This window comes from Taeniopygia guttata, chromosome 1 (genome assembly GCF_048771995.1).
Source record: "Taeniopygia guttata chromosome 1, bTaeGut7.mat, whole genome shotgun sequence".
Classification (NCBI taxonomy): domain Eukaryota; kingdom Metazoa; phylum Chordata; class Aves; order Passeriformes; family Estrildidae; genus Taeniopygia; species Taeniopygia guttata.
This window is the reverse complement of record NC_133024.1, coordinates 39,980,190-40,004,202: the sequence shown is the minus strand read 5'-3', so window position 1 is coordinate 40,004,202 and position 24,013 is coordinate 39,980,190. Positions and strand designations below refer to the sequence as shown.

Below are 24,013 nucleotides of genomic sequence, written 5' to 3'. Positions count from 1 at the left end.
TTAATGTTAGAAACTGTTTATATAAAAGTGATACTGTGTAAATATGTATAAACATTTTTCAATGTTACTTTTGCTTGTCATTAAAAAAATAATATTCAAAATCATATCAAATAGTTCAAAAGTTCAAGAGTCAGACAAATTACTGTCTGATAAAATTCCCTACAAAACCATAGAAGTCAGGTAATTGAAACAATATTGTGTGTTTTCCTAAATGTTAGGAAAAGGATTGGGTAAAATCAACTTCTACATCCATAGAGTACCAAGGACAATGAAGTTGCAGTGTGCATGACAGAAGTCCCAGCAATGTTGTTTTTACTGTAATGGGAGATTTATCCAACAAAAAATGCTGAAATATGCCGGTTTCCAAAAGAATTTGATGAAGAGAAGAGGGGGGAAATTTGTAGTGTTTGCAGAAGGAGAGAAAGAGATAAAAGGACACTGGAGACAATGAAAATGCGATGGCTTTATCTGCAACATGCACAGTGCTCACAGAATCGTCTCAAAACATTTTGAAAACTTGATATGTTTCTGAATTGCATGTAGCAATGCCACAGGTCTGCGGACTCCCTCTGGCTTTTCCTGCATGATACATTAGACATGCAGTGTCACGACAGGAGTGTCAAATTTAATTACCTATGTTCTCTTGAACAGGAAAAGGATTGAAAATAAATCCTTGTAAAACATTTACTGAAAATAATTACTCAGGAAGCTATTAGCAATCAACTTCTTTTGTTGCCTGTACTGCAAATCAAGGCCCACCTTTTTAAGCCACTTGTGTAAAACCACATACATTTGTAAAACAAGGGGATGACAGCTGAAAATGTGAGAAATCTGTAAATTAGATGAGGAAGGGAAGAATAACAACTCAACATTAAAAAACACCAGTTAGTAGGCAGCCTCCCTGAAATGATTTAGTGGAGACAGAAAGTACTAGAAACGTGACCAGGGACAAGATGGGCCAATATAGTGGTCTGTGTATTGAAAAACATCTTTGAGTTTCATTTGCTTCTACATTTCTAGTTTGAAAGAAGAAACATTATATGAGTCAATCCTGGGTACTGCACAGTCCAGGTTACAGCTTCATTTTTCTGCTAGCTTGTTTCACACAGCTCCCATTCACACCCCATCTGTTTTTCAGGGCATACTTTGGCCTCAGATCTTGTCCACCAAATCAAAGTTTCTCATATATCACCATTAATGTGGTAAACAGTTCCCATGACCCTTTGCCTGTCTATATGAAGCTATGAAGATATTCCATGGTGATCAAATCAGTCAGTGGAAATTTCATTAAATGCAGTTTTTCAAGCTGCTATTTATAAACAAGGGGAATTAAATTTTTCCTGGAGTAGAAAATTAGAGTATAACTTACAGTGATTTAGATATATTTTTTCTGAATTGCACATTCAACTGAGAAATGTATTTGTAACCCCTTACTTAAAGATGGGCATATCAACTCCTGTCTTATTCTATGAACACTGTTTATAATTTAAAAAGGATCTGATGAGACCTTTGACATGCATCAGAGAAAATATTTCTATTGTTTTCATGTGTCATATTGACAATCTCACAAATACTACTACTACGCACAGTATTTGGTGTCTCATGACTATCAATGTGTCCTGGGACAAACTCACAGTGCCAACTTTTCTACACAGAAAGCATAAGGTTTTTCATCTTGACTTCTGGATTTTAAATAATAAATTGCATTTCTTCCACAAACTAAAAAACCTGCTTACATAAACATAATTTGTTGCACCAACTTGCATCCTCACATGGGAACTGCATGTGCTTGAGCAATGCCTAACGCAATGGATGCAAAGGCAACATTGAGAGCAAACGTGTTATTTGCACATTTTTGAAAGCTGAGTCATTATATTTAAAAATAATTTCTTGGGAAGGAACAAATGCAATTTTATTTGTTCCTTTCCATCTAATTTTCTGCCTCTGCTTGAATTACAAAATTTTTGATCCTATTTCAGTCTCTAGAGGATGAAGTGAAAGGACTATAAATAGTTTAATCAGGTTTTGTTCAATACTTTTTGGTTAAAAGTTAACAAACTCAGGTAATGACAAGCAAGGTGGCTCTTTAACATTTGTGATCCTCTGATTTTACCTGAATTCAATTTTCACCTTATTTGTTCTTTGTCTCATACCTGTGAATAATTTACATTCATTTAAGTATAAGATTTCTTTCTCTGTATAGACCTGGGATAGAAATCATCTGTGATAATTCTAAATGCTAAAAATAATCAACTTACATAATATTCAGTGAGATATTTCAGGTTCTTCATCATGTTCTGGGCTCAGCCTATGAATCTTTTAATGGGAAATTGATATATCTTACAAAATGAGAAAGGTGCCACCTTGCAGTGCTTTATCTGTTTCATGTTTTATCCATTTCTGATGCAGTTCTCTGCTCACAGCCAGTTTACTGCTAAGAATGTGACAGGAGCAGCAGCTGGTAATTTGTCAAGACTCTTTGAGACTTCATTTAGTTGCTTCAGTAATTTTAATGCCTATCCAGAGTCCCTTGAGTAGAATCCCTCCTATTGATCAAAATTCCCCACTTGCTAAGTGCAAAATCTAAGTTAACAGTACATGGATAATAGCACTGCAGAAAAATCTACTGCAGAGATCCACGGAGTGCTGTTAAGAACCTGGGGCATCAATGCTCATTTTTCCAATCACCCTGCTATGAGAATGAAAGCAGCTGCGGAGAAACTTCTTAACTTCCAGAATGTCCATTAAAAGCATGGCAGGTGTTTCTTTTTTTCTAGCAAGGTTTCAACATCATACTAAAGAGCATTAAGCCACAATCTACAATAAGAAGTTCCTGTCCTCTATATTTAAGGAGAAAGGAAAATGCTTTTGAAGTCCTGAATCAAGAGTTTTAAAGCTGAGTGCATTTCCCTGCACTTTGTGTTTACTTAAGAACCACTTATTTTGTTGGCGGAGCTGCTCTTGATCAATCTCTACAGTTTTTTACCTTTTGTTCATTTTTTTGCTTGAACTGTGTATTGTGGAAATATCAATATAAAAACCTTGATGTTTGTAACATTACGAATGAAATGCTTCAGTTGTTTCTGTAATTAAACTGTTAATTTTATATTAAAACAAAGGCTCAGCTAGTTCAATATATGAGAGCAATTTTGTAATTTCCTTTTCCACATGCTTTTAAGGCACAATTAATTATACACAATTAATTAATTTTGATACATTCCTCTACATTAGGAAGGTTTTTGCTTGATTTTCTTCTGGCTTCCACATACAAGTTAAGCAGAATTTTAACATAATTGTCTGTGTTCATTGTCTGTGTCACTTCCCTTCAAATTCTTCTTCAGTCCTTCTCTTAACCTAGCACTTCCTAGATGGGGCTGATGGGACAATGTGACTGCAGCCTCCTCATTGGAACCTTTGTTACTCTGCTCACACCATACTTCAGGTGAAGCATGCTTCATACTTTAAGAGCTGCTGAGAAGCCCAAAATAGAGAGAAAATTAACTGTAAATGTTATGTTCTGATAATACTTAGATTCTGAAAATATTAGACATGATATTTAAAACTAATTGACTCCTTGGATCTGACTTCTTTCACTTTGATCAGTTAAAGAAGTCTGTAAGTCTGAAAGGATTGCAGGAAGTCTCAGATTTGAGTTTGGGAAGATATCTTTGAAATATTAGCAAATGAGAAAATGCTTCCTAAAATCATGTCACAGTTGAAGATTACAGTATGGATTGAATAATAAATGCTAAATGTTTAATAGAGGTATTCCTGAACATGATGGAAAACTGACTCTTTTTTCCAGCATTGTTCCTGAATACTGGACCTGAGAAAAAAGCTACTCACTAGACAAAGGACTGGAATGTAGAATGTTTATAAGTTAAAGATACAAAAATTGTAAGGAATTTTTTTCTCAAGTAAAGGGAAAAAAATATTTCTGGGAAAATGTGCCAGAAATAAACTAGGTAAATAAACAGCTTGAAAATTATTACAGAAATTGGAAAAGGGGTTATGATGTAGGGAGGGTAATATAGAGAAAGGTAAACTACACTTTGTTACACACTGAAATAAATAAAGGATGCATTACATAAGCACTTAAAGTAGGGAGAAAGAACAGCTGTATGGATTATTTGAAATTAACAAGATGAAGTCTCTACAGTACTTTCTCACTTAATGTTCTTAAAGTAGTGATGAACAGAATAAATAAATGTATGAAAAAGCATGTTATTGTGAATAAGCACCTGGAGATAATACCCAAAGTTATCCTTTGGCTTTACTCAGTTGACCTCATATCACTGAGAGATATTTGCTGTATATACTACTAAGGAATGTGTTTGGGCTCTGAGTAGAAACAAGTTGTACATGGAAAGAAATGCAACTGAAGACTCGACATCTGAAAATGAATTCAAGTGATGTATCACAGTAAACAGAAACATCATTTCTGTTTCTTTACATAACTAATGAGCTGAAAAGAGTAACAGGACTCCGTCTGTGCAGTAATCTGGAAAGAAGCTACCTATTGCTACACCATTTGAGCAATCAATTTTAAGCCCAAATGGATGACAGGGCAAAAAACATGGTGCCACAAGTTCAATAGTCATGAATATCAGCAATATGCTTTTCATCTGTTCCCAAACCTGTGGGAATGGCAGTAAAGGAAATGCCATGCAACAATCTTTAAAAAAATCCTGTGTGTGAGTTTAGCTCCAATAATTTGGTAGAACTCTTTTTTTCATTTTTTTCTGTCTTATTTCCTAAAATGATACCTCATTCATGGAAGAAAATGATCTACATTAAAAAAAAAGAAAAAAAAACTCCAACAAAAAAAGCACATGCATACAGAAATCAACACACACATAAGGAAAAAGTAGTAGACAGGGTTAAATTAAAATTTATTATCTGCAGAATTAAAAGTTTAAAAAATTATGGCTATAATCTTCAAATGAACGGTGCTCCTGGTTTTATTATCCAACCAGTGTATAGTCAATTTTATTACACAGTTCCCTACACTCTGGGGTCCTATTGGAAGTGTCTGAATTAGTCTTTTTCAATATTATGTTTTTACAGTGACATTTTTTTTCGTTAATATTAGGGCAAATTATATTCAGGCGAACAGGAAGTCCCTTGCTAAGGAACAAATGAATTTTAATAAATAAGAATCCATTTACTGCTGTGGTTGCAAGTATTTCCTTTTATAGGACTTTGTATTAGACACAGGGGAATCTCTTCAGCATGAAATCTGGATTATATTATCTTTTACTTATGCTTTTATCTCAGTGCCACATGAAAGTACAGTTGAGCCATAATGCAGAAGTCAAGCATGAAGCAGGAGTAATGTCTTAAAGGAAAAAGCACATGTGCTTAAATTCAGTTTTCTGAATTGCATGAGTCTTTTAAGCTGCCATTAGAGTTTAGAAACGCTGTGTATTAATGGAATATCAAAAAGGATGTCAGATATCCCTGAGTGGGTAATCAGTGGACAACAAAAGAGCTATTGTGTGGGCCTTCATCCTGAGTAGGGGCTCAGAATGAAAATGCCAAACAAAACACAACAACACAACTACAATACACTGTGCCTTGCATATGAAAGTGAGAAGTGTTCAAAAACTGATTCAAGATAAATTCACTCCTAAGGGGAATCTGGTGATAAAAACTTCAGTTGATGTATCTTTCTGAATGCCGAACTTAACTCCTGAAGTACCAGGAATTTTAAGTCCTCAGAAATACTGCTTTTCATCTGAAAGGTATTCAGTGAAGTGATGAAGTACATAGTACAGGTTATTCCTAATTGGCATTAAACACATAACAATGAAAAACAGCACCTCTTGTCATATAACTCAGGTAATGTCATCACAGGGGGTCTTTAACTTCCCTTCTTTCTTACCTAGAAAAAAAATGTAATAAGTTTTAGAATTCCCATTACAAGATTGTCAGTGCAAAATTAGTGCATATTTTGCTCTGAGACAGGAATTTTTCAAAGCTTAGTGATGCATAAAATCAGAAACAGGATAATAAGGAAAAATCCTTAAACAAGGAGATAGGTTGTCAAAGATTAGTCTGAAGCTACAGAGATGTCAGTCATGAAGTCTGAACTGTTTAGCATAATTTCTTTTGAATCCACTTAAGGTCTAAGGTAAATTAAAGGTACATCAATGTTGAAACTTTTAAAACTTTATTTGTTGGAAAATTTGCTTACAGTATAAGCAATTTCAGAGTTGAAGTGGATCCATATTTCAACCAGAAGTCAGTCCCTGAGTATTATGCCATTTATGAAGAGAGAAATCCAAGATGATGCATGTCACCAGTGCTGCAGTACAGGGTATTCATGTCCCAGAATCATGTTTGGCTCTTCCCTCAGCCTGCTGTAGAGCAATCATGACCTTGCACAAACCTGCCAGATGCAGATTCAAGCTTCAGGTGATCCATTTACCCTCCTACTAACCCTCCCTAGAACAGAGCTATCATTAACTTACAGTAAAATGAATTCTTTCTTTTCTCCTCTAATTAAATGCAAAGTCTTTGTTTAGCTTGAATTTATAATATGAAGTAATTTAAAAAGTTGATTTTTTTAAACTTATATTTTCTTTATAAATATAATGTGGGCATAAAATGAAGTGACCAGGAAAGTGCTGAAAAAAAATAAGTTGGGAAAAATATTCCCATCCCAGATGAGAAAATATAAATGGGCAATCAAAAAATAATCTACAAGGCAAACACCATTCCCAAAGCACAGAAGATGGGAACTAGCTGTTACTGTTGCAGTTCCCATCTGTTTCTGAGAGCTTTCTCTGGCATTTACTGGTGGCTTGCTGTTGGTAAGCATTGTCTTCCAGACTTTTGCTTCCTTCAGCAAAGAGCAGGCTTGTCTTGGTTGTTTTCTGCTTAGGGACAGCCTGTGATTCTGTCTTCAGCTGGCTGCTGTCACGAACGGACTTGAGCACCTCTTTGGCTGGTGCTGAGAGGCACCCGTGTACCTGTCAGGCTGCAGAGCTGCTGTCACGGACCAGGAGTTGTCAGTGCAGCGGCACACGTGGACTGTGGGACGCCAGAGAGGGCAGACAGGTGATGGACAGGCTGCTCTCAGCGACCCTGAGGAGACAAAAGCCCAGGCTTTGTGAAATGAGGGTCAGCTAGAAACTGCACTCCAGGGAACGGTAGATGGAAACTCTCAAGATGGAGAAGACTTGAAATGCGTGATTTCAGGCAACAGCAGTCTTCCTAAATCTTGGCCTTTATGTCATTTACTCCTGTAGATCTGTAATTTCAGGACAGAGTGTCCTGGGAGCAGCTGAGGATGAGGAATGCTCAACAGAGAAGGCATCAAGGCCAGCTGATCCTGGGCCAAGCATTTGTTTAATGGGGCCTACTTTGTGTGGGTGTGTGGAATGAAGAGGTTACACTCTTTCAAAAGTCTGTACTCAGTGATATAAAATCCAGCTGGTAGCTGGTAACTAGCTGACATTCCTTACAGTCCTATAGAGGGGCTGCTGCTGTTTACTGGTCCTATAAATGTCATGTACAATGGCAAGGATTGCATACACTAAGTTCACAAATTATACCAAATGGAGAGGGAGATAGATATGCTGCAGAGCATGATTGTCATTTGGATGGAGTGGAGAAATGGACTGAGACAAACCTTGGTATTTTTATAAAATTCTAAATCTGTAAAGAAAAGCTTTAGCATGACCAGCTAAAAGCAGGTCTGCAGAGAAAGACCTAGGATCTTGGTCAACATCAAGCTGATCATGAGTCAGAAATGAGCCCTGCAGCAAAAAGGCCAACCCCTTTTGGCACTACTAAAAGGCATCTGGCAGGTTCAGAACAGCAATTGTTTCCCTCTATTTGGCACTTTTTCTCTTGGGATTGTATCTGACACATTGATTACATTGACATACTAGATTCAGTCCAGGGGAAATACACAAAGATGTTTGTGGGGTGAAAGTACATGACAAATTAATATATGCTGGGAAAAATCGGAACTTTTTTTCTTCAGCCTGGAGAAAAGAAAGTTAAGGATAGATTTTTTTTTTTTTAAGTTGCTTCTGAGTATATCTATCTATTGGAGAACATGGGGAAGACAGAGCTGGAATTGAGGTTACAAAAAATAAGAGAGAGCAGATACAAGGATCAAACATACTGTGAAAATGTCCAAATACTGTAATAAGTTGACAAGACAGGTTGTAGAATCTCTATTCATGGAGATATTCAAGAATGATCTGGACAAACTCCTGAGAAATAGGATGCAGTTAGTACAGTTTTGGATGGAGTGCTGGACTAGACGGCTTCTAAAAACTGAATCCAGTTTCAAGTTTTCTTTAACAGGCATGATTTCCAGGAGCAGTGCAATGTAACAGAACAATACAAAATAAAGGAAAGAAAAAGAAAATAAAGACCAATTAAAAAAAAAATTTCCTTTTTTTTTTTTTTTGGTTTTACTAAATAGCTCCAAAACATTTTGCTTTGAACTGATGACTGTGAATGATTTGGATTTGGGATTGTTACTAAAGGATATTGGGATCCATTCAGAGAAAAGATGTACTAGAGTCAGAGAAAGGAAGATTTCAAAAATTGCTGACAATAAAAGAATAAAAAGTAAAAGTGCTTCAAAGTTGAGTAGTAATATATCAGAAAAATAGAAGTTGCCAATGAGTCCAAGAAATGTATGGATTTTGTGCTGGTTTTGAATGGAATAGAGATAATTTTTTTATAATGGGTAGCATGGGGCTATGTTTTGGATTTACTTTCCCTGTTAAACTATCTTTACCTCAATCCATAAATTCTCTGGCTTTTACCCTTCTGTTTCTCTCCCTGATCCTGCTGATGGGGGAGTGAGCGAGTGGCTGAGTGGGGCTGCTGGCTGGGGTTAAGCCACAACAATGTTCATTTCTGTAGAAAGGAAGTATAAAGAATTATCAAAACAGGCTGAGACTATTTGTAGGCTTATTTGGGCTCTTTGTAATCTGGAACCTATTTTTTGAAATTTTTAGTGTGAGGAGAACTGTCTAAATTGTTGCTAGACAAAAAAGAAATACTGATTATTTTTTGGATAATGATAACTTTGCAGTCAAGCTACAGAAAACCTTTTCACTTCTAAAGTAAAAATCATGAAGACTTAATGTTCCATGGGAAGAAGGGTATCTTAAAAAAATATCACTTAGTATATGTGACTTGGCTTAGTAGTGACAAATGAATTACACCAGTGGATGTTCTTGGGGTTATATAGCTGCTGTACATATTGAAGAGTTGAGAAGATTTTTGAGGATGAAAGTGAAAAGTGTATGAAATTGCAAAATACCAGGGTAAAAATATAAGATTAATAAACAGTCACAGACAAAAGTCTGAGAGATTCCTTTGAGCAGTTGTTCTTGTCAAAGTATAAGTAATGCATAAATCTGGGAACATTGAAAGATGCCATACCTATAAAATAACAAAAAAAAAGAGTCATGAAACATCATTCTGCTCAATGGTTTGAGAACTTTGTAAAACTGGAAAGTTTATGGAAGCTACGTCAACCACTTAGCAGCTTCAGAATGTGCCTACTCTGATTCCGACATAACCATACTTCTATCACACTGTTATCACCTTTTTTACATTGATACATACCATATCATCACTTTTTAGACTGTGCAATGAGGGAAATTAGTTCAAGTGATCTTAAGCCACACATACATATGAAAATAACAAATTTTTCTCATACATCTTCCTGAGTTTTTATCTAAAACCTCCAAATTTAAAATGGTTTAAATATGTTTCAATTATTTCGGCACAGTTAATTTAATGAGACTTTGATAAAATTTAAATGATGCATTTCCCACCTCTAGGCTTATTATATCTGCTGTGAACATAGGCAGACGGATAATAGTCAGTGAGCATACATATAAAATCACATTAGTGACTGTACAGAGATGACAGGCCTCTATGGCAGGAGAAAAAAAAAGCCTACTAGCATATTAAGTCCAGTGAAGTGCTACAGATATTAATGTTGGTGCTAATTTTAGTATTTTTTTTTTAATAATTGGACTTAAATGGCATATTAATTAACTTAGAAGCTCTTACTTGTTAAATTTAAAAGCCAGAAACTGGAGAACTAATTTTTTAAAATTATTTATCTAGAGGAAAGTGGAAGGGAAGGGCAAGGTTGAGGAATGCTCATTAAAAGCCTTCACAAACATCAAAAGCCTCAACTGCTTGCTTTGCTAAAATATTTTTCTTTTCAAGGCTGTCTACTAAAAAGAAGCCTCAGTATATTTTTAAGCTTCCTGTGTCCATTACATTTATGATTGTTTTCTCTCTGACTTTCATTTATTTGCTGTACAAAGAACAGCTGTATACAGCCATTGAAAAGAAAAATGAGAAATACAGGAATCTCAGATATATATATAGAATATCTACTTACATGGAAGTCACTAATATCAGAGTAATTTGATTTACACTGTTACTGGTAATACACTATTGTGAAATTCATGTCATACACAACTAGGTCTTATTAGAGATTGCATTTTTTCCAGTGGTAAGTGAATTTACAATTTAAAAGCAGTGATAGATCACTTATGTTGTTTTTCATAAATATTGTTAAATTCTTGCCTACTTGCTATGATTTACTAGGGAGAAACAGTACATTTAAAATTCTTTTAAATTAACCTCTTGTCCAAATGAGAGCATGAGACTGATACTGTTAAAAGACAAGGAATGTAATCTGTGATTGGTAATAGTGTGATGCTGATTTGTGATACTAATTTTCATATTACTTAAAAAAATGAATACTTTGTCTTTCTTTATAGATAAAATGGCATAAAAATTTCATGAAGAAATATGGTGTCTATTTTTCACAGTGAAGCAAATCTGAGCCTTGACAACAGCAGTGACCGAGGTTCTACATTAATTGAAAATATGTAAAATGCAAACAGGACAGATATCCCTTGTTTTGACCTAGAGTGTTTTTTGCTGGATAATATATAGTTTCATTGCCAGATATTGCTTAGAAATACACCAGTAAGACTGCTGATTGGATAGTTAATCTATGGTCATTTATGGATTGAAGTGTTTTCATAAAGTTAGGCAGAGACCTGAAGATCATCAGTCCTGAAAGAGTTATTATCTCCTATCATGAATATATTTTCTAAACTACTGTAATTATTTTTTTTTATTAATGCCATTAGAAAGCCAGTTTCCATCATACTTTTTCTTTTCTAAATAAGGAATCTTTTAAAAAGTTTTTGCATAAAATTTAATTTTCTGCAATATATATATATATATATATATATATATATTTAAAATATCTATAAACATTCTCCTTATCTGGGACCAATTAGTAAATAAATACTAAGAGTCCATTGATTTCTGAGACTGACATACTGGAGAGTGTCAGAACATAACGTGAGATGCCAAAGGCATCAAAAATTCCTCTTTAATTTTGAAATTTAAGAATAAATTTCACATTATAGCTACAAAGCTATTGCATCTACATTAAATCTAGATGCAATAGATGATAGTCTATTGAAAAGTCACCCTAATTATTTTAGATTTGTGACAGATAAGGAAGAATATTCCATGTAAGGGAGATTCTCCAGTGCAAAATGAATTCTGACAATCCATGTGTAGAAGGTCTTTGTAGCCTCCACACAGATCATGGATGCTGACTACATTTAAAAAATATTAAACATCACTCAAAATGCAATATGTGCTATAAATTAAAATATATTATTGAAATACATGCTCATATTCTAAAGTCTGATAAAATTTTTCAATCCAAAATATCTGGATTCATGTTAACACTTTCCCACAATGCCTTGGGAGCTTCTTTCACATTCTGCTTCTTTCTAATTTAAAAATTGACTTGGTTCCTAGAGCCTTGAAACAGTTTATTGCTGTATGGTTACATATCACTGAGCCATAGAAATTATTTCTTTTCTTGTGACTAATTCAGTGATAATGCCCAGAGATTCTGGCTGAGCTGACTCCCATGTGCTGTACCATTTATAAAGGATTATTCCTCCACCAGGAAAATAAATGGGCATATTCCCCCCCCAGAGTGAAGTCAGCTATCACAGAAATGCTTTCATCCATTCAATGACGTTAGCTTTTAAAACACGGTGGCAGCATGCAGACAGTGTAGCAGGACTTGCTGAAACTCCTAAAATGTTTAGGGACTACGTAGAGCAGCCTCTTGAAGGAGGTTAAAGTCCAGCCAGGGACTAACTGCTGAATAGCTAATCTGATTGCATCCCAGTGGAATCCCAGATGGGATTACAAGGCAGCCTTTCATTTACTTGCGTGGGTAATCATCTGCCCTAACTAGGGGAAATAAAGGGGATATTTTCCACCTGAATTGGATTCCTGAATCTTTTCACTGTAAAGCAAGAGGCCTGAGATGAGGGATGGAAATTTTGGCAGTTTGTCACTGAAACCACATCTAACTGCACACATAGATATAGAAAAGCAAGTCCTTGCCTAAAGTCCACAAAGCATGTATAATTTAATATTTCTGGATACTGGACTGTTCCCTTAATCATGGTCCCTGTAAGAAAACATGAGTGAAGACTGAGAGTTGTTTAGGTGTGTGACCAAATCATTATGTTCTAAAAACATGTAATATGCTCAGTTAGTAAAACAATGCTGCTTTGGAAGCGACTCCTTTTTTCAAGGGATGATCTTGCCATTTGTTTTTACTATCTAGTCAAGGTTAACATTGTTTCCCTTTTCTGCTTTATAATCAGCTCTCTAATTCCCATTATGAGCCTGCCACAGATAAATTAGACCATGATTTATGCAAAAATTGAAAAGAAATGACTTGCAGAGCTCTCTCAGGAAGATTAGAGTTTCTGTCATGAAGCCTCTCATTCTTAATGTCCTGGGTATTTTCTTTCTTCACTACTTTTCCATCATTAAATCTCCTCTTGGGAATCTGTGGATGAGTTGGTAGCATGAATTTAGGTGTTTATATTCCCAAGATTTTTAGATGAAATTTCTTTTAAGGGCAAACAATGCTGAAAGTCAGTTGAAGAGCCTTAAGCAAAGAAAAACCTTTAGACCACTGATGACTTGTCATATTCTACCTGTGTGGTGAACATACAGGCAGCCATTTATAACAAGAGAGAAATGAATCATAGTTAAAATCAAAATTTATTAACTTTTTGCTCAAATGATAATTAATTGTCAGCAGATATTCAAGACATAGACTGAAGATCAAATATCTTGCCTTTGCAGCAACTTAAAATGGTTGAGCTTTTGAATTTTTTGTTTAAATTAGGGCTATGGACTATATATGGGGTGCTTACAGTTCAGTAACTGAGTCATAAAAAGTGAAATGCAGTTTCATGGAAATACTAAAAAGCAAGATCTTACAGAGTGGGACTCACCTCCTCAAGTTTTAATGTCTAGTCTGTAGGTTCCTGAAGAGATCCAAAACACCCACATGTGCCTGATAGATATTACAAAGTAATTATGTAAGCGGCCAAAGCAGCTGGGTGGCAGCAGGGTTATTATAGGGAACTGTGTATCTGTTTTCACACAAATAAATCCTGCTTGAATTGAAAATTGGTAAGATGTGGTGGAACACTTCTTCAAATATCAAGCCAATATGTGAAGAAGAGCATGTATTTCTAAAATGTAGACTTCAATGAACTGTTACCTAAACATATACTTCTGATTTGAATCAAGGCTTATTTCCCTAAAAAGAAAAAGAAAAAGAAAAGAAAAAAAAAAAAAAAAAAAAAAAAAAGCTGTCCTTGCACAGCTGTATATGAAGCCCTGTATATAGAGTACGGTATTAAGGACAAATAATAAAACACATTGTCTTGAATACCATTCCTGGGAAGAAAGATAGTTCAGAGAAGTCATGTAGGATCTCATAGATCCTATGATAATAATTTGCTTGGACATAAAAGATAAATTTTTTGATATTCCATGGGAAATGTTATTTGTAAAACTAATTAAAACCCACAAATAGTCATTTTCTTTGGATATTTAACTGGGGGCACAGAGTATAATAATCTTCAAACTGCTTAAAAAATTGCCCCTGTAGTTGGATTAACTCTAAAGATATTTCATTACTATAAGGAAATAAAGGGTGTTCATTTCTTATGAAAAACTGGAATGGTAGTAGGCTGAATTACTCTGCTGTCTGTGAGGCTGATAGTACAAATACCAGAAAGCTTGTGCCAAGAACAAGTTGAGACTGATGCAATTAAGGGACCAATAGACAAAGAAAAATATGATTCAGAATAATTTTCCATAAATTTTACATATATACTTTCTTTTGCCTTCACAGTCCATAGTTTTCAGTTCAAAGAAAAGATATAAACCACAGTTAGATGGAACCAAAATTCTTTTGGAAAACTACCACCATGATTATGAAGAGAATGTATAATATATACCTATGCTACCTGTTCATATTCAAAAGCATAGCAAAACATGTACAAAGCAAAGCACTTTACAAAACTGAATACAAATTTTGCCTACAAATCCAATCTTTTTCTTGCTACTGCTCTGAAACATCCTTCTTTTCTTTTGATTTTTTCCATTGTAATTTAGGTTAAAAGGTATTAAAATAGGAACTTAGAATGGAAACATTGACTGATCCTTAAATACAGTAGAGTGAAGAGAAAAACTGTAATAAGACCCTGTCAAAACTGAAAATGAAGGAGGTTGAGAGACCAGAAGACTATAAAAACATGTCTATTACTAAGGTTTTGAGTGATGATATTTTTAGATTAAAGTGCTCTGTGTGTTTCCACTAATTACATAGCAAAGTGGGACAGATGAAATATCTAGGCATACAGGACAGATACTTCTGTAGTTTAAAGATTTCAGTATTGACTTGAAGGTAGGCAAAAAGCAATAGTATCAGATTTCTCTGTGTATTTTTATAATATTTGTATTTGGAATTTAATTTCCCTGTAAAAGATGCCTTTCTTCTCTTTCTTTTCTCTGACTTCTCTTACACCTGCTGAATGTTAGGGAAACATAACTGAAAGAAAGCAAAATAAGGCGAGTTTAGTTCAAGGCAGAACTTCAGGAGCATCAATTCACTCCTTCATGTATTGTTATATTTAGCTTGAACACTTTGTCCCCTCCAGTGTCTTTATTCTAAATTTAGCACCTATAGATCATAATTCTCACCTAATGAGCATTGTTTATTGTTTTCTTGTTCTTCACAGGTCAATGTATGGTTTGTAATTCTGTACCCACAGAAGACAAAGTTTCCTCATAAATCTCCATATTTTTAATGTCCAGTAACTTCACAAATATCCATATCTCCCTATTTTCAGTATCCACTAATTTTATATGTAATATTAAGGGAATAACTGTCAGAACACTTACTATTAGTATCTAGTACATTGTTGTTCAATGTACAGCCTCTACAGGCCTCTCCATGGCTGCAAATACATCCCAAATATCTCAGGGCAGGCACAGAGTAAATGAAGAACATGGCAAGCAGAGAGTAACTTTGTAACATGGCAATACACTCTGGGCAGGTTTTGTATGGGGAAGTGACATTTCCATTTTATGAGTTTTGGTGGCCAGGCACGTTTTGCACAGATTTGAATGGAGACTTCCATGTGTCATGGAAGAAGCATTGACAGAAAATCATTATAGGGCCATATTTATTACAGATCGGAGCCTCCCAGCTCTTAAAAGCACCAGTCAACTGATGCATACACTCTGAAGGGATGAAACAAGCAGATGTAGTTAGATGTGACAGGACACAGTGGACACAAACTGAAACATGCAATTCCATGTAAACTTCAATTCCATTTAAATATTAAAATGGGTTTTTTTGTTTGATTGATTTTTTGTTTTGGTGTTTTGTTTTGTTTTAGTGTACGGGTGCTTAACTCTAGTAGGAACAAATTTCCCAGATAGGCAGCAATGCTTCCCTCCTCGAAGTTACTCAAAACCTGATTAAATATGACCTTAAGCAATCTGTTCTAGCTGACACTGCTCTGATCCTGGGAGGGGACCAGGTGCTTTCCAGAGTTCCATGGCACTCACTGCTCTTCTGTAATTCTTTTATGCCATTCAGAAAAAAAGGAAAAAGTTTTTACCCACTTACAATCAATAAAATTACCATTGCAACTGTGTATTGCAAGAATAGAGATGTTGAAGTTTGTGTCCTGATGAAACCCATTCTATTACTTTCAAAATATCTGCAATTCCCTCTGCTGCTTTAACATAGCAAGTTTTCTCATCTTATGTAAGAACTCCTTCAAACAGAAGTGGAAAAAAGGAAGATAATTACACGATAGGAAAAGTGACTGATTTGAAGTGTCAGGTGGAGATTTGCTACCATTTCTTTTCCCCACAGAAAGGCTTAGTGTATTTAGGTCTTCAGCAAAAATTAATCTGGGGCACAGGTGGATCAATATGAGCAATTACACAATGGCCACAGAGAGACTGGCACTGTTGTGCTCTTGGTGATCTGTGATGAATCTGACCTTCAGAGACAGTTAATGTTTTTCTGCGCAGCTTGTTCTGTGAGGTGAAGGAGAAAGCTTAGACTGTGCCACTGTGCCATATAAAAAAAGTATGAAAGCAAAAAATCCATAAACACAGAACTACATTACTGATGAATACATAGGTATTAGGTCTTCCCTATATATTGATTATTTTTTAGATTAAATATTAATCTGCACACAAATTACAGTGTAAAACAAACACAGCATTATATCTTGAGAAGCTTCAAACAGAATAGGGACTAGAAAAGTTCTGCTCCCTCTGTTACTGATTGACCTGTGCTTTCTTCCTCAATTTTTTTTGTTAAACTGTGCTTTAAAAGATTACTATTAGTATTAGTTTTAGTATTATTACTTGGTAGTCTTAATAAAGAAGCAAAAATAGTGACTAAATAGAATATTTTCACTCCTAGAGTGCTTTCAAATTATTTTATTTTAACTATAATTAATGGATATATAATGAAAATAATAAGCCAGAGTAAGAATTTAATATAAGATTAATGAGGAGAATATTTTAGTTGTACACGAAATCAAAAAAACAGATGAACAAGGAATTATAAGACTTTTCAAAACTTTTTGAGTCCTCAGGTGTATCTGTTTAAACATCAACTGTAATCACCACTACAAGGCAATCTAGACAAGTGAAATGTAAACTTTAAGGCATTTAGAGATTTTGAGAAGCTAAGATTTTAGTTAGAAATAAGCCTTACTAGAGTTAATTAAAATAAGAATAATAAATGAGTAGGCCTTGATGAAGTTAGGAGTTAGTAGTTAACTAATAATTGATTGCTTGTCAGCACAATGTTTAGTTAGCTGGGTTTATAATGAAGAATATAGAAACTGACAAATAGCTTTTAGGAACATAAGACAATTGTGGGCCTCCTCTGTTCTGAAACCAATTGAAGACAAGGAACGGGAGTTCTACCAAGAGTTCATTTGTCATACTTGCATTGAAAAGGTAGAAAGGTCAGAACGAGGAAGACTTCATTTACTTCCTCATTTTGGGACCCCTCCCCATGAAAGGGACCACCGACCCATTTCAAGGGACAAACTACGCATGCTTAATAGCTTTTGGAGTGATTTGCATACGAAGCGGGGAATGGGATGTACCAAAATTATGAATATGTATTTGTATTTTGTGTATTCAATACTTGTATGGATAAAAAGACTCTGTAATCACCTGGAAGGTGCGGTGTGTATTTGGGAGCTATCCCGCACGCCGCCCGGCGTCGAATGAACATACACTTTCTAACTTTAAACTGTTAGAGAGTTTTTGTCCGTCACAGTTGGATATCGATACTAGATCAATATCCATATTTTTTTAATAAATCACAAGAAAATAAGGTTTCTTTGAAAATGAAGAAAAAGAGATTACAACTCATGGAGTAATGGCTTACAAGAATTTATGCGGTTTTAAATCATTATAAAATACCTGACACCTGAACACAGGAACTGAAAAAAAAATTTAAAAAATGGTTGTCCTGAATTTAATTGTTGACTTTGTTAGTAGAACTCATGATTTCTATTGGTGCAACTGATACTGAATTTCAGTCCATTCTAGCGTACATTATAACATTTACTCTTTACAAAACATCACTTTTGTTGCTTTCTTTTAGTTTGATATGTAAGTTAAAAAATGCTTAATTATGAACAAGCTTCTGGATGGCTTTGTGGTCTGATTGGGCTGGGTCTTGTTTAGAAGCTGATGCTAAAGTAGTGAGTGATGGTTTGACTACACTTTAGGAAGTATCTGAATGAATTCAGAAACTTCACAAAAATATATTTTGGTCACTGAACTCTTGCCCAAGGCTCTAATTCCTCCTCTAAAGCAAAGTTCCAACCAAACTGTTTACTAAAAATCAAAGCAAGAACTTTTTTTTTAGTCATTAATCCCAATATAATCCCCTTTCCTATAAAACCAAAACTACTTATGAACAAAAAGATTTCAAAGCTCTTTACAAATTCTTATGGGTGAAAATATTGTTCAAATCAATAACCAGAGCATACATTATCATAGCCTGCCATAAATGAGACACAATCCTCTACTAGCCTATGAGACAACATATAAAAGTTGCTAGGAAAGATAGCTACAAATTTTAACTATTGTGACATGATTAATGAAAATATGCAGCTTAAATACGTTCTATATCTACACCATTGACATTGGTGTTGTGCTCAGCTGTATTTTAATTCCAAAATAGAGGTATAACAATTCCCTTCCCTTAAATGTTAGTTGAAATTGCAGATGAAATTATGTTTGATTGAATGTATTAATGACTCACTGAGATAACAATATATGAAAGAAACTTGAAATCTGTTCAAATGCTGATCATTAAATGTCTTGTATCAATAAGCTTCACAGACAATGCCTTGATCTGGAAGTTCTAGTCTTCTGCGTAAAAGATTTCCAATATAATATATTTTGTTTAATTTCTTTTTCATTAGTTCTAGATCTTTATCTCTGGTTAAGAGAATGAATTGCAAACACTTCAGAAACTTTAATTAATAAACATCTCTTTATAAGAGTAATTTAATCAGATTTAATGTATTTTGAGATTTTAAAACTTGTAGCCGTGCTTTTTTTCAGCAAATAACTGACATATAATAACTGACATAACTGTATATCCTAATTTTTTTGGGCCTATCTCATGGACTTGCCACTCATTTGGAACTCAATTGAAAAAACCTGTTACAATATGCAGATGCTTTCCAAAAGAAATCAAATTTCTAGGCTGATCAAAATTATTTCTGGGGATAAGCCTATCATAGATATACTATGAATTCAAAGGGCTTGAACTGGATAATTTGTTTGAAGCTAAAAGAGACCAAGAAATGAAGCTAATGAAGGCTTTCCACTGTTATGTTCCCAAGTGCATGGCTTTCCAATGAATCTGAATCTGAAACATTTGAGGCTTTCAGACTGCATTAATTTCCAGGAGCTTGTGTCAAGGTCTGACTGCAGTGAAGACTGTACCCAGCCACAAGTCCCACAGGAACAAGCAGCCTACTCTTCAGTTGCCTACAGAAACTGCTAGAGGTATTTGTGTCAACCACCTTTTGTTGTATGGAAAACACCTAAGGGGCAACAGAGTTTGGAAACATGGAATAGATAATAGCAGACCCACTGTTCAAGTGAAATTTTTTCTTTGCTGTGGAGGGGAAAGACTCTTTTTCAGTGAAAAAAAAAGGATCAAATTCCTTTTCTAGGCTCATAGACTTCAAAAAACTTAAACATAATATACACTTCATACATGCACTTTAGAAGAGAAAGAAAACCTGACAGAATAGAAGAAAATATATTATGCTGTTCTATTCTTGCTCTTCCTTATTACTTAACCAAAATTTTGCTATATTTTTGCAATTTAAAAAATTAATTATATTTTTTTAATCTCTAAGGACTTAATAGTCCATGGAAACTCATCAGATGACAGTTCCTAATTGTTTGGTTTCTTTTTCTGGCATTTTTATCAGCAGACCATGAAGAAAGCCCATTTTTAAAGTATGCTAATATATATAAAATATAAATAATATATATTTAATATATATAAAAATAAATTTATTTAATATATATATAAATAAAATATAAATAATATATATATTATTTACAATGTCAGCTTATTCCTTTTACAAATTTTAACGATGTTCCTTCCTTCTCAGAGTGCGAAAAGCATGGAAACACACATATTTTCTTCATTGCTTTACACTTCTTTTCACAAATCACAGTAGGCTTCCTCACCTTCTCTTACAGAGACTCTATTATTTTTATTTAAAGTATACCCTATAGAGACAGAACTGAATTCCCTTGAAACTGATATTCCTCTCATGCTCATCCTTCTATAAACAATAGATGCAGGGAAACTTCTGTGAATGACACAAGATAATCCTTGAACAGCCGATTAAAAAATTAAGTTGAATGCAACCCTCTTCTTTTAAATATCTGAAATAGTTCAACCAGCTTTTCATTTTCCATGTTTCACAATTTCTTGTTCCAGCCTCTGTTGAAACAAGCAAGTATCAAAAGCTACAAATACCAAAAAATGAAACACCAGATCGATTTTTGTGAGATTTTAACTTCAGAGTTATTCTATGTTTGAGCAGACCTAAAGTAATTACTAAAATGCTTTACAGGTTTTGGATTAAAATGCAATTTATACGTGGTGATCAGAGAAACCATAGTGAGTTTTGTGGAGATGAGAGGAAAAGGTCATGTAGTGAAAAATATCTACGGCGTAGGTAGAGCATAGAGACATCAGTGTCATAATATTTGATATTTTCAGCTCCTTTTTAATATGAATCTGTCAGATTGTCAATACAAATGATACAACTCACTCCTGTTAGTAAAATGTTGTATATAATGCTGTTTTGCTCTCTCTGACTCAACAAAAAAAATTCAATATGGTACAAGAAGTTACCCATTTTTCCTTCTCAGAACAAAACAAATGTCATGAGATGAAAATACAGCACACTTGAACAATAGCTTTGGGAGCTAATGAGGACAGACGCACTCTACTGCTTCCCTCAGTGTTGTAAAAATTCAACAAAAAGGGGGCTTGATTTTATCTTTCTGATTATACTACACAAGTCATTTTAAATTGCTTCATTCACATACCACATTACCAGAAAGAGGAAAAGATTGCTCTTTGTGCTTAAAGACCATGTGCAGAGTAGCAAAACTATTCTAGTGTACAGATAAGCAATCTTGTAAAGTGCAATTACATCTGGCATTTAACCTGCAGCGCTTAAACTACTTTTACCATACAAAGCTGGACAGAACTTACTTAATCAAGCATAATCTGTTAAACTGATGTGCTGCTGAGTACAGAAATTACCAGTATAATTAAATCCTATAATGGAATTATATTTTCCATCTCTGAATCATTTTACAGCTATTCTTACATAGGCTTCCATTGTGATCAAGCTGTAAATCTGCTTATGAAAATTATTTCAAATGAATAAGCACATTTTATGTCTTCCTGAATACCTCAGCCTTTATGCTTTTGATACTTTCATAAGCTAGATTTGTAGTACCTCTACAGAATAATTGAAAGGTTTTTTAAATGAATAACAGAAAATAGAGAAAAAACCCCACATAATAACAATACCTTTTCATCTCTCTGCATCTCTGAACAATGTTAAAGTTTTTCATTTCAATATTGTGGAAATTATAAAGTCACTACAGTCAAACCAATCAGCTTGACAAAATAATTATTCCATACTCAGGCTAATATTCAGCATGTTCTTGTCACTTGCTGCATTTTCATATCATATCACATAATTCAACATGCAAACACAATTTTAATTTACCAAACAGACTTCTGACCTCTTATTCTCCCTTAACACTTTGTCGCCTTTCTTCCAAGTGATAGTTGGCTTTGGAGAGGCTTCTGGCTTGCACTCAATGACAACTTCTTGGCCTTTGGTAACAATTATTGTTTTCCTCATTTGATTGAGCGGGAAAGTTGGAGCTGAAGCTGTTAAAAAGAAGTAAATTAACACTACAAAGAACAATCAGAGCCTTCTGTTTCATTGTGTTGTAATAGAAGATTAGAAAAATATATTTGGTTTTGGGAATAGCATCTCAATTTCTCTCTTTGAAATTATTATGTCTAAGTTGAAGTTTTACAAAACATTTGAAATCAGCAACCAGGATTACATGGTAGGTTTATAACTTAATCCAGCTACAGATTAATGAGAAATCTTTCACATCAACAGATTAGAGTAAAACTACTTATGAAATCAAACAACTTTAGAAATTAAATAATGCAAATGTTTTAGCTACACTTTTCCCATTTTTTTTTTTAATCAAGAACTTGTTAGAGGTAAATATTTCAAAATTAAACAAAGTTTAATTCCGCAACAATCTGAAATGCACTCTCTAGAGTTAATGCTTACAAAAATATTATTACTAGAGAAATTTTATTGCTTTAATTTTTTGTATTTGCCTGAGTACTGGGAATTTCAATATGAGAACTTCTTAACAGAAGATATTTAACCATGTCTTGTTCTTAGTATTTCACTTTTTAAGAAGTCCCATTGTTTACAAACAAAAACTAAGCTAAAAATGCATTTAAAATGGCATTAATTACTGTAATTTCACACCAAGAAAGGACATGAATTCTCAAGTGCTTGTGTTTTTCTTGAAATATTTTTGCAAAGTCAAAGGTCTCTATCCCAGCTATACCTACACCTCAGCTACACCAGGACGTTATGCTTCATTGCCTCAAATATGTAGGATTTTCCTACCATTATTTTGGTTAATCCTCATATCAGAGATATTTATGTGGAAAATTTATTCCATTCTTTTCCTTTTGGTAAGGCAGCAAATTAAACCAAACTGCTTCTTTTATCCAATATTATGGTTAAAATTTTACAGGGGTACAATCTTGCAAGTGAGAAAATGAAAAGCCAATTTTATTGCAGCAATATACCAGGTCTATTTCTGATATTAAAGAACATCCAAGAAAGTCTGCAAGTACATGATATACTGGGAATAACTATTTTATAACGCATACAAAAAACAGAGCCAAAGAATGCTATAGCTAATAAGTTGGCTGAAAGAATCACAAATGGCCCAAAAAAGGTGATGAAAAGAGAAGAATCACTTGCCTTGGCTTTTAATTTTGTGGCTATAAAGAAGTGATTTTATAACTTATCAATGAAATTCTAATGTTGGCCAGCTAGGAAATAGCTGAAATGTACTAGAAAGGTTATTTTCCAAAAGGGCCAAATGTTAGCTGGAACACAGTATATTTCTGCAATAGCTTTGTTACTCATTTGACTAGGAATTTATAGGAACAATTCTCATGTGCAGTTCTAATTTCTGATATGGCCATTAAATGATTTTGGTGGACACCTTTCTTCCTACTACATCATACTTTAATAAAGATGATCTTACAAGTCTGTCTCACTTAATCCATTGGAAGGGCACTTATCACTATTGTTCCATTGCACGCTGCTACAGTTTGCTTTAAGGAAAATTAGTGTTCAAAGGTTCTTCAAGTTTTTCTTCATTAATTACCTGCTTCAGCTTTTGGATAATGACATTTTTATCATATTTCCAGGTAACACTATGCAATGTAGTTGCTTTTCTGTGGAGGCTATTCACCCAAGTATGTAATTTATATTATTCAATTAATTTTGATGATTTCATAAGAAGTTTTCTAAAACAAAGATCATGCACCTTTGAATTACCTTTGTATTACCTTAATTACCTTTGAATAATGGCCAAAGTAGAAAGAAGAAATTATTTTCAGCAGAGATTAAAATACATTTACTTCCTCTAAATTTCATCTCCTGCACATGTTTGTGGGAGTAAAAAATATTTTTCCATTTATTTGAACTGAAATAGCTTTATATGACAAATATTTACAAAATGTTACTGAGTTATGTATGAATGACAATTTTTGTTTAACAGAAGGCTCTGCCCTCTCTGGGGCAACAAAGGACTCACCCACAAATAAGTAATAAGAAAAAAAAGAAACCACTTTTATCTGCTCTGCTGTTTGGACTGGTAGAAGCTGTTTCTTGTCACATCAGTATAAAAAAAAAAAAAATAATTC

At 34.2% G+C, this 24,013-nt stretch overlaps 1 protein-coding gene across 15 annotated transcripts in view; it reads right to left on the bottom strand.

The window, feature by feature from the left end:
* The window catches only part of CNTN5 (contactin 5), a 592,916-nt gene that overhangs the window by 94,543 nt on the left and 474,360 nt on the right, over positions 1–24,013 (bottom strand). For all 15 annotated transcript variants that reach the window (XM_072927379.1, XM_072927359.1, XM_072927346.1 and 12 more), the window contains one exon: positions 21,775–21,925. In XM_072927379.1, the coding sequence (XP_072783480.1) occupies positions 21,775–21,925 (151 nt within the window). The remainder of the gene's footprint in view (positions 1–21,774; positions 21,926–24,013) is intronic.